This window comes from Anomalospiza imberbis, chromosome 2, assembly GCF_031753505.1.
Source record: "Anomalospiza imberbis isolate Cuckoo-Finch-1a 21T00152 chromosome 2, ASM3175350v1, whole genome shotgun sequence".
Taxonomy (NCBI): domain Eukaryota; kingdom Metazoa; phylum Chordata; class Aves; order Passeriformes; family Viduidae; genus Anomalospiza; species Anomalospiza imberbis.
Window position 1 is genome coordinate 55,776,612 of NC_089682.1, and position 13,022 is coordinate 55,789,633.

The window sequence follows — 13,022 nt, forward strand, 5'->3', positions numbered from 1 at the left end:
AAAAAGATGCCACATTTTAAATTCAACTGTTTCCTAGAAAAGGCAGTAGTAATTTCACTTGCTTTAAATACATTTAACATGATTAATGATTTTGAATCACCACAGCTTAGATTTTCAACAGCATTTAGCTTCTGAAACATCGAACGGTTGCTTTGTATATTGTGAAGTGTCTAATCTGGATAAGTAGCAAACTCCCATGTACTTGTTTGTCCACTGCATCATTAAAGGCTGTGAAAATCTAAACTCATTATTTAAAAACTTATTAAAATCAGCAGATCTTATTCTCTGCCCTTTTTTTTTTTTTTTGCCAGATCAGAAGAGGAAAATTCTTTCTTTTTCATCTCTGGTTTGGCTTCTCAGCTGTGAAATAAGATCTAAAATATAGGCTATATAACTGAAAACAATCCACTGAGATGGAATGCTTTTATTTGAATATGGCACTTAGATCTGGAAAAAAATCCAGTTACCTTTTACAGCAACCTAATTTCAAAAGGGAATGGTGATAATAAAAAAAAATAACAAATGGGATTCACCTGCTTTGAATTCTTTCAGTGTAGCTGCAGGCAGTGCTGGGTGTGGAACCTGAGCTCATGCTCAGTCAGGTACCAGTGCTCAGTGACACCGTATCCTCCCCACTCACACCGGGCTCCAACGCACGAACCTTGCCTGAACTCTTCCACAGATCAAGGGAGGTCATCGCCAGCTACTGACTAATTCAGTGAACTAAAAACATAGCATCAGCACAAGCAGAATCCTTTCTAAAATGGAAACTTCTCCAAGAACAGAAAGATACTTCCCCCCCATCTGATAATACGACACATTTCACCCAGAATGTGTTTTCTTGTTTGATTAGGCTAACCTGAGATTGTGCTATTGTTGAAAGAGCTGTGAAATTCTTCCGTCCCCTCCCTTTCCCCCATAATTTCCATCAGGTCTCCTTGTGCCGGCACTAGTAAGGAGCAGAAGTTTGGTTTGAGTAGTGGGTGTGTCTTGGGGCTACAGTTTTACCTTCATTACCTTCAGTTCAAATGAGGTTATGAGTATCCCCACAGGTCAACGCAATGAGGCTGATGAGTGTTCAGGTGGGGGAAAAAAGCAAAAAGAAAATGTTCCTTTTAAATAAAAAAAAACTCAACCTGTTTTTAAAAATCAGATATATGCTTGTCATAAGTATTCTGTGGGTAAATAGCTTTCCCAAACACCCACATGCATTTACAAACACCTATAAGAAGCACTTTTACCTATAAGAGGCACTGCTTTTTATGGTAAGAACATTCTTCCAAGCCACTTTTCTGGCTGAGCCCTTATTAAACTATAGCTGTTGCAGGAACAGATACATTTTAGCTCTAATTGCAAGAAGTATGGTCAGAAAATGAGCTTGAAGATTTAAAATGCCTGAATGGACAGTGATAATCACTCTTTATAGGACGATAACTCCGTTAAAGTTACTGCATCTGTTCCTTCTAGACCTCTACTGTGAGAAAGGAGCAATGCTAATGCTCATGGAAGTTCCTTCCACCATTCCGTCTGCAAGTATTAGGAGTGGAGGAAAGCAAGTGAGCTAAGAAAAGAAAGGTGTCTTCTGCAACAATGGGCCTCACTTATGGGCTACACACAATGAAGTAGGCCTATAGGATTGCTTGACAGTTTTTCCATTAATCTTACACATAAAGAAACAAACAAACAAAAAAAGTAGATTCTATTTTCTGGAAATATTTAGTGAGAAAGGTTGTCAATTAACAGAATAATGAGGAAATGCCTAAACAATTATAATAATCTTGGAAAGCAGAGTAAGAGAATGGGTAAGATTTTCAGTAATACAGAGTGAAACAAAGTACTTGTAGAAGTAGCAGGAAAAACATTGAACAAAACCATGTTAAAATTGTATTAACTTGACTTCTGCTTTCATTGAGCTTCATGAGATTCCTGATAAACAGTACTGGCTTCAGTTATGAGCCCCTGGGCTATGCTGATAGTGACTGACCTCCTGTGAGCCTTCATGCTGCCAGTCACCACCCAGTCAGCCTGGCAGCTCAGCCTTCCACTCACCTCACCTCATGTTCATCCATTGAGCTTGTACTTCATCATTGTATCTATGATGATGTTCAAGGAGATACTGCCGAAAGCCATTCTAAAGTTGAAACAAACAATGCCTTTGACCTTCCATTGTGGCAAGCACATTCCATCATCCACCAAGCTGGCTATCTATTGTTTTAGAAGGCTACAGAGCTCGTAAAGCATCATTTCTCCTTCATACAAGCATGCTGACTGCTGCTGGTCATCTACTTTTCTTACGTTTGGAAACAGATTACAGGATTATTTGCCCCATCACTTTCCCAGGGATTATGGTGAGGATTACCAGCCAGTAGCTGCTGGATCCTCTTTGTTGCCTTTCCTGGAGAAAGGAGTCACATTTGGTCTCTTTCAGTCATCAGGAACCTCCCACAGTTTTTAAAGCCATGAGCTTTAAAAAACTATCAGGACTGGTCGGACCATGATGCCAGCCAGCTTCCTCAGCACTGGGGTTGCATTCTTCAGGTCCCCAGGATGTACAGCTTGTTTCAAATGTTACCTAACCTGTTATCCCTGTACCAAGGGAATAGCCTTAGTCCAGGCCTTCCCACTGGACTCGGGCCCTGGGATTCCTGAAGATCTCCTGAAGGAAAAGACTGAGGCAAAGGCAGCATTGACTACCTGGGCCTTTTCCATCTCCATCACCATCACTGTCCTTGCTGATGGGTGAAGTTTACACATTCACTGAGACCTCTTTTAGCATGGGCTTTCAAGTGGGAAGAATAAATATGTAACAATAGGTCATGCAGAGACATTCTTAACCCTGAAACCAGATAAAGAACAAACTGTGACACTACTCTTACTTAAGAGTCCAACAACATTTAGTATGACAAATCTACACTTAAATTACTTTTTTGCTAGCTTCTAAAGGTAGAACTGCTGATTTTCTAGCTCCAGAACAGATTTTAAATTGGACTTGTACACATATGTTCTGTTTATCCTCAATTCACTAGGCAGAAAATCACATTTCAGACCCTAAAATTTCATCTTGTGAGCTTAATTTAGTCTCTGGTATTCTGCTTTTCTTGTCATCCTTCTTTCACCCTGGCATCTTTGTGAAATAGTAAAACCTCCGCTGCAGATTAGACTTTTTGCTAGAGAACAGAGCCTCAGCAACTAGTGGAAAATTTAACACTTGAATGATTCTCTATAGAGGAGTCAGTAACTGTCCATGATAAATCTAAACAAGTCTGATCAGAAGCACTTCATTGTGACCCACCAAACAAACTGGTGCTGAGTTTTAATGGCCTCTGTGGTTATTAAAGTTATGTCTTGCTGGACAGACTGGTGACTCCACTATGCAGGCCCATGAGTGCCATGCCTACATGAACCCCTGGGGCTGTTCTCTTGCCATGAGGCCAGGTGCCACGGAGCAGCCTACAAGTGTACAGCAAAACATCATCTAAATTCTGGTGGCAAATCCAGTTGTCTCTCGATTCCTCAGCTCTTGCCAACTTCTGAACTGGGTCTGAGAATTGCTAGGAGAGTTATCCAGGCAAAATGTGGAAGAAATGGAGCAACTTTGCTAGAGAGAGATTTCTCTGACTTGCAGAAGAAGAACAAGAGAGGACAGGCCAGCAAGAGACTGCCTACTTCAAATATCCTAAACAAAGTAGGAAATACAGGACAAATTATATTACAGTGAGAAAGATGGCACTCCTGAACTGTTCTTCTCCTTACCAAAACACAGACTTAAGATTAGTCTTCAAAATTAATGTGCCAGTCTTATATTGTTTGCAGCATAAATTACCCCACAAAATTGAGCATACAGATAACCACAGAGATAATTTCCAACACATTCTGCAACTAAAGCATGTTGCCATTACAGCCAAAATGAAACAGTAACTCCAAAGACACAGAGTAAAACCCCACAGAAAGTCACATCAATACCCTCAGGCAGTTCTAAACCAACTAAATAAATAAAAAGTCCACTACACAACAGGTCCTTGTAAAAGGAGCCACAGGATTGTGTCACACACAATATACATTGCATAAATACAGAGTTTTTCTCCTTGAAACAGAAATATCTTCCCATAATAGATGGAAAAGATTTCTTATTTTAATCAATTAAAACATTAAAATATTAAAATATTATTAAAAAGAATGAATAGACATTTCTTGGGTCTTTGAAAACATATCTAAATATAATACCGCATTTTAGCTTTGCATAGCAGCTACACATTAGTATATCCAGAGCAAAGGAATTTAAATTGATATCATATAGTGAAAAACTCTGAAATTTCAATTTCCCAGAAGCCCCAAATATAAAAAAGAATTTCCTGAGCTACTCACATCAGGCTCCTATTTGAGATCCAACCCCCAAAACTCATAAAAAACCACATTCCAAAGTAACCACTCTTAATTAATAACAATAAAGAAAATTTATATAAGCTACATTCTTTACAAAAATATAAGTATATGAACTCAGCATCTATCTGCTTACAGATGGTTTACCAGAAGTTCCTTAAGGATTTCATCCTTAAGGGCATCTTTTATCATGAGAAGCAGTAAAAAAAGAAATCTTCCAACTCACTTATGTTCTAAGATTTTTCATTAAGTAGTCTTTTGTAATTAAGATGAATTCTACTTTCTACACCAATCTTTAGGTACAACAGTCTAGCACTTAGAGTAATAAAATACTGATTTTTAAAATTTCTTCTGTAAATTTAGCAAGTACTTTCAGAAAATCCTACACATGTTATTGTTGTAGTTCAACTTCAGGTGAAGTAAAACAGCAAAAAAATTAAAATCAAGAAAACAATGCAGATTTTTATTTCAGAGATTCCAAGATTATCAGGTGATTTAACCTGGGTACAGTATGCTCCAAGTAAATGTGTAAAGTATAAATAGCTGAAAGTTAACTACCTGCCAAATGCACACAACAAGTGTACAGAAGTATCTATAATTAAACAAGCACTATATAAGAAATTTTTGAGTGATTTATATGCAGTCCATAGATCCATCAGATTACCAGGAGAACATACTTCAGTATCATCTTCTACACTTGCTTATATGAAGATTGCTTTTCAGGAGGGGAACAGAATATCAGCCAGAAGGCTAAATCAAAGCCATTATGACAACCTATAAGTCTGATTCTTTTAAAACATTTTACTTGGTTGATAAGTTTTTCATTACTGCAGATGCGCTACTGTAAGATTTCAAAAATAATGTCTTTCACATATTAAAATATGTATTTCACAACTCTATATAAAAAAATTATTGTCAATCTCTCCAGTCCATTAGCACAAAAATGTATCTCTGTGGGCCAGAAATGGTCTTGTTTTTTTTTTTTTTTTGTGATTGCACTGTTCACAGTACATCTTAAATAAGATAAAGAGAATAAACAGTTCTATTGCCTCTTGATGGCCAAAGAAAGTTTTACTGAGAAATAATGACAACAAGCACTTAGGGATTTTCTGCTCCTGAAATGTAGCTACGGCTACTACCATATGATATAAAGAGTGACTTACTTATTCTCAAATATTTTACAATATTTTTGTCTTTTTCCTATTTTGCTAGCATTTCCTACGATTCTGGCTTCTATTTTGAAATAAGATATGTTTTATATTGGTATATTTCTTTGGAGATACAACCAGAGTTGAATATTAGTTCAAAGCTTCTTCTTGAAAACCATATAAATGTACAAAAACACCAAAACTATTATATTTCCCAGAAGGTGAGCATTCAGCACAAGTTTTAAGATTTTCCTCTACACTTTAATCATTACCCCCTAAAAAGGATATAGCAGAGAGCCCAACAGTGAAACTGGCAAACCATGTTACTTAACCAGGTTCTTTTTCCACATGCTATTTCTAAGAAAGCACACAGAGAAATCTGTGCTGAAATCGGGATGCCAGTGCTGTAATTGCTTCACAAGGTCTTTCAGCACAAATGAAGTCTACAAATCCTTAGACATTTAAGATTTGAGTTACATTACTGTGTAATAAAATGGGATTCTTTCACTTGAACACTGGAGTCTTTGCTTTCAAGAAGAGTCGTAACATCTCTAACAACTGATGTTGGCAATTTAAATCTAGGAGACAACCAAGCAGTTTTTAAAATAAACAAACAATAAATCAAAACACAAAAATCCAAGCCACAATAGCAGAAGAAGTCTTCCTTATCTTAACCTCACCTTCCTCTCTACCTCTCTCTCATTTCCATGTTCAAGTTGGTCTCCAATGGACACAGAGAACCTCATTTGAGTCCTAAATATAATTTAAAGATGAGGTGGCATTTTCATCACTTGCTTACAAGAACATTTAGAAATCATTCTCCTCACTCCATAAAATGCCAGCGAACCCAAGAAGAAAACAAGTCTGACAATATACATCTGTTACATCAGGCTTCACGAGAAATCCAGAGCTTTTCTCTGAACCATCAACCCATCCTTCCTGAAGAAAATGTCACTTTAATAGAAATACGCACAAACTAAAATGCTGAAGACTACATTTAGTAATATACATAAAAATATGTATGAGTCCACAAAAATGCAAAAGGCCAGACCAAAGCAAGATGTTATCAGTAATATAATTTCTGTTAATGAAGCAGTGGCCCCCTCACTCAAATCAATGGGTGAACACACAATCAGCAATGCACCAATGGCATATCTTAGCATAAGGCTCAATAAAAACCAGTAAGGCAGAACTAATGCCAGCTTACAATATGAACAGCAAATAACAAAAAAATGCTAACCCTCCCTCCTCCTGCATTTTCAGTCAGCAGGTGGTCTTGGTAACAGTATTAGTGGGAAACCAAGCCAATGTTTTCAAGTCAGGCAGGGAGGAGAAAAACTTTGGGACAAGTCAGACTTGCCTTCCCTTCCTTCTGCTGCATGATACTTGTAAAATGCAGCACCAACACAGGCCAATCTCCCAAATGTCAATAGGGGTACCATAACTGAACAGCAATTATCATATGCAGATCACAAGCACACATTATTGCCATGCAGTACAATTTATTCACAGAGGAGGTAGAGTATTCAAATCTTCACCAAATTAAAATACTGAACACAGATCATTATTACTTATTTGAATCAAGACACATACTGTACCCATTACTTTAAGCATCCTTATTAAAAGTAATTAGATTTTGGCAAGCCTTTCCCAATTAACACAGCCAGTCAAAAGTAAAAAGTAAGTCATACATACTGGCTGTCTTAGCTGCACAACTCAGGGGGAATTAAATAATTTATTCATGTCACTATTGAACAACTTTTAAGAACTTTTTATATGTGTAAAACCCTTTCTTTCATTATTTTTCATTATTATAATTTACATGCAAATATGGCGTCAAATCAACTTACTTATTTTAGAAAGTGACTTTGCTAGATTGTATGCTGGTTTGAACTCCAGAAATGCTTTGAGAGAGTACCTCAAGACTTCTAACTGCGACAATATTTTCACTGGAAAAAAAAAAAAAGGCAGTGAATTTGTTAAAAAATACTAGCTATTTGGTTGTAAAATCACAGACTAGCAACCTATGTTCTTACTTTGAGTACCTCTCTAAAGTACTGTTAACCAGTGACCTTCGTTACATTAACTCACAGCAACACCACACTGCTTTTACCAAAGCAGTGATCATGTGCTGTCCCACAGAACACACAGAGCTAATTTTGGCTGGGAAGACAACATCTGAGGCACAGGCATATGGCTATGAAATGAAGGCATGCCTGGTCCTGGGAGAGGCAGAAAATCCCAAGTATTTTTCTCACCTTCTGTTCTTCAAAACTGACACATCAGTGAGCAAGCATCATTCAACAATAATACGGACTACCTACATGACCAAGGGATGAAGGAGAAGGAAAAAAAGCCTACAAGATACTAATAGCAGTACTATAAGTAGATTTTTAATGGTACTTAGTTTAAAAAACATCCCTAGCTCACAATACAAATGGCTTCCAAGCAGAACTTGACCATTATATTTTTTTAGCACTTTGACCTTTGTGATTTCTGTCTTATTTTATTTTCTATAGAAAATTAACATTCCCAGCCAAAATCTCATGTCTTTTCCATGCATAAAAAGAAAACTCAAACAACATCAGCAACCTTCTGTCAAAAAGAAATAGGAGTAAAAACTCACCCTTCACTTCCCTAGATTAAAATAAAAAAATACAGACTAATTTTCTTCAAGCTATTGTGCTTTTAAACATTAGTCAGCATACACATTTAATGATGTTTAGCTAATCCATTTTAATTTTATGCTGCTTGAGTTAGTTCAATCTAGTTTTTCAAGGTAGCTCTGTCAAGACCTGGTCTCCTAAGGTCCCCTCTTTGCCCACTCTGTCTTTATACAATTCTTTCTTCTCTCTTTAACAAGTGAGGGGTTTATCTTCAGGTTAAGACAAGACACTGTTCATTTTTCCATGGTCCTGCCAGAGTGAGGTTCAGTCATGGCCATGAGAATATGCTGAACAGAGAGCATATCAGCAAATCTGTACAAACTCCACTAATCAAGGTGATGAACCTCTCTGTTGGCAATAAATGGCCCTATAATGTTGACTATGGTCCCCTGTGCCTGTCTTTTTTTTTTTTTTAAAGGATAACCATGTAACAGTAAAAATCAAAATTTATATATAAATAGCAGTTGATATTAACCAAGTCCTGAAGTATATGGTAGCTCTAAACATTTCAAATTTAAAGAACAAGAAGAAATTAAGTGTTTTGTAAAAGAAGAAAAAGGTATCTCTGTGCAGTGTATCTCTTGGGCAATGCCATGGTTTTTCAGCACAGTTTCTCTCTCTCCCTTGCCATATGGGGATGAACACAACAACCCAATGATACCATTGGTTGGATAGTCCTGCCTAGGCATACATGAATGACTAACTTCATGATGGCAGGACAGACAGACAACTCACTTTTCTCAGGTTTCAGCTTTCATGTTTAAAGAGAGAACTTCTAGCAATCACAGTTAAGAAAAAAATTGTAAAAGAATCCTATTGCATGCAAGACTCCTCCCTGAATTTGCACCAAGACTGCTACAAGAGTCTCAATGATGTATTTCCTTGCAGCTCGAAGCCTTGGTGTGTCACTATTCACTATTGTATGGGTAAAGCTCTGTAAGATAGAATAAAAGAGAAGAAAACAAGTCCATGAATTCAACCTCAATTGCAGCAACATCCTAAATGCAAGACCAGCTAACAGGGTTACAAAAGATTTAGCAGAGATACAGGGATTAGAAGGATGTGGAAGAATCAATATGATATAGATTTAAAATACTTATTTTAATAGGTGATTAGGCTGAAACAAGGAAGAAGGAATTACCACATTCTCTAAATTCTTCACTCATCCAAAAGACTGCAGAGCAAGCCTGTCTATTTATATTTACATTTAATATCTATCTATCTATTGTTGATAGATAGATAGATAGATATTGTAGATAGATAGATAGATTGCTGACAGGGCCTTGAGCAACCTGGTAATAGTGGAACATCTTGCTTATAGTAGGATGGGTGTACTACATGGATTTCAGAAGCCCCCTCCAACCCAGACCATTCCCTGATTCTATTATACAGCTCTTTTTCCACTCTAACCTACATTTACAGTGTGAAAGACAATGGTCTAGAGGACTTCAAGTGTACTTTGTTAACCTGTTTCCAAAAGCAAATCAAGTAAAGCTTCTCCCATGTATGCTGCTGACCTACCAAATGAAAGGCTACACCCATCTTTCCATCATGCTCCATCAGTTGCTTATAGGAATCAATTTGCATTACCTTTGAGTTAAGTGCCCTTGAGTGTACAGTAACACATCTGCAGTGGATTTCAAAAGCATAATGGCAGAGTTCCAGACACACAAATGGCATTGAAGTGCTTGTGCCTGACACAGCACAAAGAATGGAGTATTACTGCTAATGTGGTAATTTGGGAGGGTGGAAAAAGAGCTGAGAGAAAGAACTGCATTAAAAAAAAAAATCACAGAATAAAGGTGAAATCTGAGTAAACACAACAGAGTTTGAGTTTTGAAGACCAAAGAAAAAGCCAAAAACATATTATATATTTTTTTTCCTAACAAAAATGATGTACAGGAAAAAATCTGAAAAGTTAGAGGAGAAAAAACCCACAATCACAGAGTAATTCAGAAACAGAAAAGGTAAGTAAAACATAAAAAGTAGCAACTGAGATAAAGATAAGATACAAAGTCAGGTAAGATACAGAGGGTCTATCCTATGCAAAATAATGTGATTTGAGAGGCACCAACAGACCACATCACCTTAGTGATGGGAAGCCCAGGAGCCTTGGGCATGTCTCAGTCACCTGACCTGAGACCTGCTAAAGCTTTTTTGCATTTTAGAAGTAGAATAGGAAGGAGGAAAAAAGCTTTATTTCCTGAGGTGTTGAAATATTTCAGCTACCTTAACTAAGGTTCAATAGAGGATCTAAATCCCACACAAACAATGCTGCCCTGTGCTGTCTTTTAACACTGTACTCCCATTGGTTCATCAGTGTTTCAGCTCTTGAAAAGGTACCTGTGTAAGCTTAGCTTCAACTAAGGAATATAATATTAATATTTAAATAATTTTTTCTTTTTCACAATTTATTATTTATTTTCACAAGCCTTCAAAGATCGATATGATTGTACTAATTCCCCCAGAAATGTGAAAACCCTGATTTTCATCTGGAAAGGGAGATACTTAAATTTAAAGAAGTTTTTTTTCTATAAAGGATTTAATTTCCTTTGATTGCCTCACAGAAACACGTTTTCAGTTTCAGCAGGGATTAGCTGGTATTGATTTTTCCCCCTAGAACCTTTTAAGTGCTCCTTGTAAAGATGACATAATTGTTTTCCAACAAATCCTTTGTCCTCATAATAATCTGTTGCCTATTTTTAGGCACATTTAAAATTATTTAAAAGCACAACACAACAAAATATTCCAGCTTGCCATTAGCTTGACTGAAATCCACTCACACCTTGTTCCTACTTCTTAACAACTAGGGAGTTAAACTAAATTATTAACTCCTGACATTACAGGCTCCAGTTCAAACCAGGAATTTGAAGCATGCATTTGATTATTTAGCGATGTTAATTTCTGGTTACACACACAAAAAAGTCTGCTAGACTCAAGAGCTCTCCAAACCACTCTCCTCCAGAAAAGCAATGAGATACAACATTAGAGCAGCAAGAGAGATTCTTACGCTACAGCTGTTGGCTGTATTATTTGTAAGTAAGGTTAAGCAAAATGCAGTTTAAAGTTCAGGAGAAACAACTGGCTTTCTTTGAATGCTAAGTATTAAAAAAAAACCCTCAAGCAAGCAACACAAAATCAAAAACATGAAGGCTGTCTTTTTGGTTCCATCATTTAAAATCCAACAGCTGACATAATTTAACATAAATGGCACTTGATTAAATCTATCCATGAAAACTGTCTTAGGTTTTAAAACAAAATAAGTTCTGACTGTAATCCAGTGCTGTATCCTGCAGTTACCAAAAAGGTTAAAAGATACTGCACTAACATACTATTGAAATAGTATTTCCTACCTGAAAATATAGAAGGTCTTTTCTTAGTGCGCCTTGGGTGTATAGGATCTATATTCCTAATATTTTTTTGAAACTTTCCTTTAAAATCATTTTCTAGCAGGATGTCTGGTGGCAGGCTTCTCCGTCTTGTTGATTTATAACAAGTCTGATGGGGATTAAGTTTTCTCTTAGTCCTGGAGCACAAGCTGCTGTCATCCAGTGCCATGATGGAGCACTGAGCGTTAAAGGCACCCCAGCGTGAAGCCAGCCCGCACGCCCAGAAGTGTCGGGACCAGTGGTTACAGAGCGAGCAATCTCGGATGTTCTCATGCTCAACTCACCCGCTGGGGAAGTTGAGCAGGTTGAGAGGCGTGTGCTGGGACAGGTGTAGTGTTACTGTATGGCCCCTCCTTGCATCAGTGAAACAGCCCAGGGAGGAGGCAGGCTGAAATAATTAGTTTGAAACTTTTGAGATAATTAGGAAGTTCAGAAAACCTGAGCTCAGCAGCACAATCTCTGCAAAGTGGAAATTACAATTTAATATGAGGCACTGTCTAAGGCTAGTATGGTTTATATTATACCCACAGCATTTCTCAGATCAGTTCATTAATAGTTCATTAACTTGGCAAGTTAAACAGGTGCTGCTTAACCTTACGAAAAGAAAACAGTGTGAGAGAAAAACAAACCCAAACCCAAAAACCCAACCCACAAACAAAAACAACACACACAAAACAAACAAACAATGACAAAACAACATCCAAACAAACAACCAAACTCCAGATGCCAGCCGAGGGACCTGTCAGGGGAAAGGCACTACCCAAACAGTATGTTTGGGTTTTTAGTCCTGTCACTTCACAAACTTACATTTTGAAGATTGATAAACAGTCCTAGTCACAAAGAGTTTTATGGCCACAACTATCAGTTTGGGTTTTCTTTCCTCAAGGAGCAATAATGTTATTTCCTACTGAAGAAATCAAAGATGTAATAGCGTGATTAATTTGTCTCTCTATATAACTGCCAACTAGTAAAAATAAGACATTTAAATACATGTATGACAGAGATAGTCTGTAAATTCTCCATTTAAATAAAACTCCAGGCGCTTTTCTTGTTTTGTTCCAGTTATCCCAATGAAATCTTTTGAGCTTCCCAAAGATGTGACCTTCCTTTCTCAAATATTCAGAAAGAAGACAAATTGAAACATTTTCTATGAACCTGCTAATTTTCTTATTAAATTCTACCATAAATGAGAAAAAATGAATTAATAAATTAAAACAAACAAATCTTCTGACTACATGCATTTTGTTGTTAAAAAACAGCACGTAATATGGCAAAGTGAATAAGCAGAGTGGTAATTCAAAGGGAGAGTAAATAATGTTTCAACTGTAGATACCTAAGGAAAAGTGATTTTAACAACTGAAGATAAAACTTGATTTCTTTTATCTTTTTAAAAACAATTATACCAAAAATGCTTTAATTACTTTCCTAAAGATAGCCTA

General features: G+C 36.9%; 1 protein-coding gene across 1 annotated transcript in view; it reads right to left on the bottom strand.

Moving 5' to 3' along the window:
- Nucleotides 1-11,767, bottom strand: part of FRY (FRY microtubule binding protein) — a 182,343-nt gene extending 170,576 nt beyond the window's left edge. Inside the window, exons 1-2 of the mRNA XM_068181162.1 lie at nucleotides 11,548-11,767; nucleotides 7,379-7,477 (exon numbers count right to left, since the gene is read on the bottom strand). Coding sequence (XP_068037263.1) covers nucleotides 7,379-7,477; nucleotides 11,548-11,752 — 304 coding nt within the window. The 5' untranslated portion in view covers nucleotides 11,753-11,767. The remainder of the gene's footprint in view (nucleotides 1-7,378; nucleotides 7,478-11,547) is intronic.
- Nucleotides 11,768-13,022: the final 1,255 nt, after the last annotated feature.